The 7590-nt window shown below is 33.9% G+C and overlaps 1 protein-coding gene across 2 annotated transcripts; it reads right to left on the bottom strand.

Annotated features, from left to right (window-relative positions):
- Positions 1-565: 565 nt before the first annotated feature.
- On the bottom strand, positions 566-3649 carry LOC111469423. 2 transcript variants are annotated; one of them, XM_023114679.1, is made up of 4 exons: positions 3480-3648; positions 3162-3244; positions 1626-2956; positions 566-1039 (listed from the first exon to the last, which is right to left on the bottom strand). In XM_023114679.1, the coding sequence occupies exons 3-4, from the start codon at positions 2777-2779 to the stop codon at positions 802-804; spliced, it is 1392 nt and encodes a 463-aa protein (XP_022970447.1). In that variant the 5' UTR covers positions 2780-2956; positions 3162-3244; positions 3480-3648; the 3' UTR covers positions 566-801. The 2 variants fall into 2 exon arrangements, with proteins under 2 accessions (XP_022970447.1, XP_022970446.1); XM_023114678.1 differs by having other exon boundaries at positions 1626-3244; positions 3480-3649.
- Between the last annotated feature and the right edge of the window lie 3941 nt (positions 3650-7590).

Genomic DNA, 7590 nt, shown 5'->3' with positions numbered 1-7590 from the left:
AATAAAGTGAGAAGAGAGAGAAGGGGGATGGAAAACATGAAACGATAGCACTTGGCTCAAATTCATGTATAAATGACAAGTAGTTTTAAAGAATATGAACCAAGTGTTCCATGAATTGTGCATTCATTACCTAAGCTTCGCCTCATCTCTACCATTAATAAAGAGATTGTTCTAGAAATTAAAATGCTAATATTTTCCAAGAAACTAATTACTTTATCATTTAATTATCCCTATATATACATATACTACCTTAGTAATTAAATCAAATATCATTTCATAATTTCTAAATATTTTGTCACATAGCGTATCTAATAAGCTTTAATCAAAAGCAAAAAGAATAATAGTTTAGATTCCAATTTTTTATTTCATGCATGTTATAAAATAACACAACTTTTATAGAGAGTATTGAATTGTTTTTTTAAACATATCACTAAAAATTGTAAATATTTACCATTTTCTCAATTCAATCACTTTTGACTCTTTGAAAGGATAATTGATTTCATATAGACTATCAAATTTCAAATCTCCTCTACAATTTTATTTCATTTTTTTATTACCATCAATGAAAAAAAAAAGTTATGTATTAACAAAGACCAAAAACGAAAAATTAAATATACATTGTAACATACCATAGCCACGTGAAGATGCTACCAGCCAATAAAGAACTCAAGGTTTCTACTCTTTCAATGCCGACCGCCCAAATCCACCGCCCAAATCCCACCAATTCCTTCCATACCAACGTGGCCGTTGTCCACCACCGCCGCCGTTGCCGTCGGAGACTGATAGGCGAAGGAATTCCCATCAGGCTTCTGGGGAGTCGAGGGGGAAACACGTGTCGTCACCGCCGGTGTTCCATAGAAAATGGGCGTAGTTGGCAGCGTAGTAAGAGTTGCCTGGATCGGCGGACATAGCCTCCAAGAAAGTCTCCTCGGCTGCCCACAAGTCGTTCCTCACCTGCCACAAGAAAGCGGCGTATTTGTCGAACGCTTCCGCCTCCGGTGGCACCACCGCCACCGCCCGCTTGAAGTACTCCTCGGCTCTGCAAATTAAAAACATCATTCACTAAGCGACAATATATTGCATTGAATCTTTCTTGTTTTATGTAATTTCAATTCCCACAAAATTGAATCCTAAATATCTCTCTAAAAACGAAAAAAAAAAATTGCATGCTCATAGTGGACCCCCAGAGAATCTCTGATTTTTCTTTTGTCTCTTATTTCGTAAAGGGAAGCGCGTGCAGTCGGGAGAAAAAGATCGTGGCAAGAGCGAGCTATTTTTGTTATCTAGAACTTGAACCACCGCCACATAAGTTGCAATCGGGAAGTTTTTTTTTTTTTTTTTCATGAAAACGATGATTCGGAATTTCATTTTGAAGATTCTTATTCAGATTAAACTCTCGCGATTCTAAACTTCCTTGAAATTAATTTTTATTTTTTAAAATTTGATCAAGAAATCAAATATTTTCATAATCATCATGAAAACTGTAGTTGAAAAACAAATACAATTCTTGAAATCCAAAAATAGAAAAGAAGCTTGAACAAATATAACCAGATTTGTTTCGACCGGAGAAGCAATTAGATTAAACGAAAATGGAACGCAAAGGGAAGGGGGAAGAGAAATTGGACCTGTCATAATCATGGGCGACGAGGTTCAGAAACTGGGCGTAGTTCGTAAGGAGGAGAGGATTGTTAGGATCTTGAAGAAGACTGGTTTGATAAAGAAGCTCTGTTCTTAAATACTCTGTGTAATCATCCGTTTCTATATTCGCCATCACCGGCGACATCAGATTCCGCATCGCATCTCGATCCAGAACTTCGTCTCGCCATTGGCGCATCTTCGAAGCTTCTTCAACTACCGAATTCCACAAACTAGCCTCCTCCTCATCTTCAATGTTCGAGACCGACTCTGCCTCCTTCGCCGTTCCAAATGAAGAAACCTGAGAGGCGTTGTCCGGGAGGATTGTTCGGTATTGATCGGACTGATCGAACTGTCCGTCATCGTCGACTCCGCCGGCGGTCGGCCGTACTTTCCCTCCACCGCCATTGTTTCCGCCGATCGATGTTGTTTTTCCACTGGATGAGGACACGGAGAATGTATTGATGGTGGATGAATCGAACTTGGAGTGGTGTTGGTCGTGTGGTTCAACGACGGAAACCATGGCGGTTGGAGGCGGCGAAGTATACGCGAAAGCTTCGTTGTTCCCTATGGAGTAGACGGTGAAATTGGCTAAAAGGATCATAATGGAGACCATTAATGCTGGAGTTTGAGAGAAAACTTGCTGAAATAGCCAAACGAACGAAGCGTGAGTCTCTTTCTGGACACGAACGAGAATGCTCTGTAGATCTTCGAAGTATAGAATCTCCCGCAGGCGCAGAGTGTAGCAATGAAGTTCGCGAATCATGAATACAACGGAGGAGAAGGCCTTTTTGACGGAGCATTGAGAAGATTCCGCCGATTCTCTGATTTCCTCCCGCCATTGCAACTTCTTCTTTAACATTCTGAGCGAAACCGGAAGATCGAAGTTATTCGCCCTTCGTTCAATAATCGCCGGGAAAAGCTCGTCGTGCCCCGGCCAATCCGGCCGTTCGTGACCGGTTTCCGGCCACGACGGCTCCACAAATTCCAATACTGAATCTGATTCCGCACAGGAGGCGCTATTGCTACCGCCAGTTTCATTCTCGTCGGCTGAACATTGGAATCTGAGCGTGAGTTCCTGAATCTTCTTGGAAAATTCCTCGTCCGAGAACGCATCCAAACTCGCGCTGCAAGTTCTCTTCATACTGCGGCTCTTCAGCTTCGGAATCTCGCAAGACCGCGACCGATGAAGCTTCGTCGATGAAGAACCGAACAGATTCGATTGCTCCAACCTTTGAACACCCCGCCCGACGAGAGATCCTCCGTCGACATAGTTCCGGCGTTTGGAGGACGACGGAGATAGTACAGTGGAGGCTAGCGTCTGCGGAGAAGAAGGACAATGAGGAATAAACGGCTGCGACCAATGGAAACAAGTCGTAGCCTCCATAATCTTCCAGAAAAGGCAGCGAGATAAACAAGCCAAGCAGAGGATTCAGAAACAGGTAGAAGACGAAATTTGAAGCTTAACCGCAAAGACTTGAAGAATCGTAAGAGAATCAAAGCGTGGAATATCTGCGAATTTTCACCTCCACGAATCGGCAAAATTTCTACTCAGATCCAGATTAAAAAGATAATCCAAAAGGCCTCCTCCCTTTCGATTCATTCAAACCTGCAAAAAGGAAAGAAAATTCAAATCAAACGAACAAAAAGCAGTAAACACCAGTAAGTCAAAACGAATCCAAAACAAAACTTCATTGGAAACATAAAAACAATCATTCCAACAATTTTCCAGGAAATCGAATCACTAAAAGCACACAAAAGTCGATGGAAAAATTGGATCCAACGCAAGAACTCGGAAAACTCATCCATTCTCATCAAATTCCTCTGAGATTTACAAAACTTACTTGAATTTGTCGGTTCATCGGAAAACGTTCCGATTAAACAAAAACAAAATCCCTCCAAATTAAGAGAGAAACGAGAAATGAAGAAAAAAAGAAAAAGAAAAAAAGAATCTGGACGCGATTTAGAGAACCAGAAGCTCCGTGCTTCACTTTATCAGCAAAGAAACGCGGGATCGGAGTCGTCATTATATATGCCAGTAATTATTTAGACGGTTGAAAATTAAAAAATAATAATAATAACAATTAATTAATATCTCAGAACGTCAAATTCTAAAAATATCAAGGCCGTACAGAAAGTGGGAACTGGAATAGGCGGTAAACGGTCACTTTCCAATGAGTAATAAAACGAGTTGGGTTAATTAATAATGAACTCCTAAAACTTTAATTGTGGGTCCAATCCCGATGACGTCGTTAGCCGTTATCAGTAGCAGAAAGAACTGGCCTCCTTTTGTAGACTAACTAACGCCGCCTAATTAACGGCAACCTTTAATAAACATTTTGAAAGAGTTTAAACAAAAAATTAAAAATTAAAAAATATATATTCAAAATTAAATTATAACAGCTAAGAGAACCATAAGTAATAATAATAAAATATTTTTATACTAATTACATGATTTGGAATTTTATAAAATTAAGAGAAAAACCTAATTTTCACTCTTATTTTAATATATATCATTAAAAAGAGAGCTACCATACAACTAATTTCCTTTATTTATTCTTTGCTTAAATTATATTTAATTCTATTTTACATAACTGTCGTGTAATTATTATTTTTAAGGAAGAAAACCCAAATAAATTTGCTTCTATTTTTATTTATTGAAATAATAATATGTATAAATAAAGAAATTTGCAAGATCTCCATAAACAGAGTGCAAATACATCCACTTCAGCTTAAATTGTTCAAATATATTATTTACTTTTAATATAAACTTCAATTAATTTCCCCTGTTTGTATTTTTCTGATGAATTTAAATGTCCATAATAAATATGGATCTACCATTCATGTCACCATTATTTGTTTTGTTAATAAATAAAATTAAAAAAAAAAAAGACAAAAAATCTAAATGGAAAATAGGTTAATACCAAAAATACCTATTAAAATGTATTTTCCACGGTCATATTTTCATGATCATTCTCTATGGTCTCCGTTCCTGTAAAGAAATGTGAGATTCCATGTCTATTGGTGATGGGAACGAAACATTTCTTATAAGTGAGTGAAAATTTCTCCTTAACATATACGCTTTAAAACCGTAAGGCTAACAGTGATACATAACGAACCAAAGCAGACAATATTTGTTAATAGTGGACTTGTGGGCTATTACAAATAGTATAAGACTCAAACAATGGATGAAGTGTCAGCGAGGACGTTGGGCCCTAAGAGAGTGAGATTGTGAGATTCCACATTATTTTAAGAGGGGAACGAAACATTTGGTAAATATTTAGACTACATGCAGGGAATGAAGTTAAGAATAAAATCTTTAAAAAAATAATAATAAAATAATACGAAAAGTGGGTCCCCTTGCAATAAATAAAGCGCGAAATACAACATGTGCGACACATTTAAATGTAAAATATAGTCTATATTAAAAAAAGGGGTATATTTTCTTGGGCGTGTGGCCATGTCCAATAACTTTAAGTTCTATTTTTAAATTATTTTTTTTATAAATAAAAAATTTGACTTTTATTTATTTTATTTTCCACTAGATATTAATTATAAAATCAAATAGTGGGATTTATTTATTTTGGAGAACTATATAACGTTATCATAATTTAATTCATTAAAACATTATCCACTCCATACAAATTTAAACACCTATGGAAGAATGTCTCACTGAGATGTGTTCGAGCAAACTGCAATTTGTGTCAGGTGAACCAAGAATTACCAGCTCAAGACCACTTCGAATCTAACACTAGCACGAGCATCAAAGTGTAGGTAACCAAGAATTACTACATTGGTTCGAGATTTTGTGGTAAGTCAAGATCTATTCCGATATCGATTTAATCGTGATTCACGTCATAAATAAAGATTATGAATAATATTCTCAAAATCAACCGCAACAAAATGAAAGTATTAGATTTGGTTTGTTTAGATCTATTTAATTAACATAAAATAAATTTTAAAAAAAGAGGGAAAAAAAACAACGGTGCAAAATTAAAGATGGGAAGATGTCAAGAAGAAGCAAGTTGGGCGAGGCGGTTCCTGTCAGCGTAGCAGTCTCTGTGACACTGACATCTGATTTGAAATATAAGCAAATCAACGGCTCATATTCTCTTGCTTAATTTTCGCCTTGTCTGCGTTTTTATTTTAACAGGTGGCAAAAATAGTATGTAAATAAATATTTTATTTCTTTTTCTGACATTTTTGCATGTCCAAAATATATGCTAAATTAATAATATGTTTGGTTAAAAAAAGTAACTTTAATTTTTTTTTTTTAGTTTTTAGATAATATATGAACTTAAAAAATATATAAAAAAGAACAAGAAAAATACGTTAATACTTTATTTTTAAAAAATACACTTTAATTTTTAAAATGATTTTAAAAGTAGTTTTCAATTATGAAATATTTTATTAATATTTTTTTTTTTAACTTCCATTTAAGACATCTTTCAACAAACTCAACTCAAAAAATTTATGGTCAAGTTGGGTTCATCATTGAACGTGAAACAATTTTTTCCTTTCGTTTTCAAGAATATTTCTTATCACAAATTATAAGATGAGATGAAGATTTGAATCAATAATCTCTTAACAGAAATAAAAAATGTTCTTCCCATGAAATCTCGTTACAATGTAGAACAATTTTTACTTTGTGTTAAGTATTTGGAAAGAATTATCAAAATATATATTTTTATAAATTAATACGAGAAATTATATATTTATCAATTGACGAAATTCTACCTAACTTATTTATGATTGTTAATTTTTTTTTTTTTTTTGTTGGGTAAGGAAACTACGATACAACTTTGGATAAGGTCGTACTTATTTTAATATAAAATATGTTATATTTTAAATCAAGTAGTTTAGGAAAAGGGACAAATAAATGGTAGAGAATATTTGGTAAGAAGAAAGAAGAAATTAAAGAAATGGGTTTTGATTTAATGCTTCATTATATCTCAATAACTACAACAAAGTACACTAAGAATGTGACATTTTAGGTGGACAAATGTCCAAATTGTCCCTAAAAAATTATCCCAAATTTCTCTTTTAACTATTAGGTGGGGCAATAAGATGTAATTTCTTCTCTCGTAGAAATCGAGAGGTTATTTAGTGATTTAGTCGTCGTTTTCACGGTGAAATATAGAGAGAAACAGCTCGTTTCGAGCAAATTCCCTTCAAAATTGTCCGTTTATTTTGATTGAGGTGGATATTTAAAAAAAAAAAAAAATCTGGTTATTATTGTTTTTAAAAAATAGTTATTTTAAAGTGAATATAATTTTTATTATTTACAATATTTCTAGCGTAGTATTTAGTTTAAATATTATAGTTAAAACTTCAAAATAAATAAATAAGACGTGGGGCCGGGAATATGAAGATACCCAGCTCTATCCCGAGGTATGAGGGGTAAAATGGACATATTTAATTATTATGATTATAGCTAAATATTGAGGTGGACTTTTTACATGCTTTTTCACCGAACCCACTTTTTTTATGGTCAGAGCCGACAAATGTAGAACCTAGGAAGATAATTTAATAAATGATTTTAATATTATTTATTAATATTAATTTAAAATTGATTTTTTGTAAAATAATGGAATTATGAGAAATTAAATTATGATTGACCAATAGAAATGGAGGAAAAGGGCCAAATTAGGAAGAAAATGAGGTGAGAGACAATGACATGTAGACACCAATGCCACGCCAAGGCCCTTATCTCTTTCTCTTGATTTCACAACTTTCTATCATTTTTTTTCCCTCTCAAAATATCGTCACATTCTTATCGATCGCAATCCGACTCGAAAACGAGTACATTGTCTAGTTATCATTACATTTATTTTGCTTCTCGTAATTTTTAAATGTATATTTTAAATTTAGTTGATAATAATTTCATTTTTTGAGTTTTTTTTTTTTTTTTTTTTTTTTTTTTTTTTTTTTTTTTTTTTTTTTTTTTTTTTTTTT

This window comes from Cucurbita maxima, unplaced genomic scaffold, assembly GCF_002738345.1.
Source record: "Cucurbita maxima cultivar Rimu unplaced genomic scaffold, Cmax_1.0 Cma_Scf00040, whole genome shotgun sequence".
NCBI lineage: Eukaryota > Viridiplantae > Streptophyta > Magnoliopsida > Cucurbitales > Cucurbitaceae > Cucurbita > Cucurbita maxima.
Note: the sequence above shows the minus strand (reverse complement) of the source record. Positions and strands in the feature narration are given on the sequence as shown.

What these genes read in the sequence shown, in the direction of transcription:
- LOC111469423 (XM_023114678.1), bottom strand. Translation starts at nt 3,022, where the DNA reads ATGGAGGCTACGACTTGTTTCCATTGGTCGCAGCCGTTTATTCCTCAT. An exon ending in GTCGCCCATGATTATGACAG is followed by an intron (nt 1,040 to 1,625) that starts GTCCAATTTCTC and finishes TTTAATTTGCAG; the next exon opens with AGCCGAGGAGTACTTCAAGC.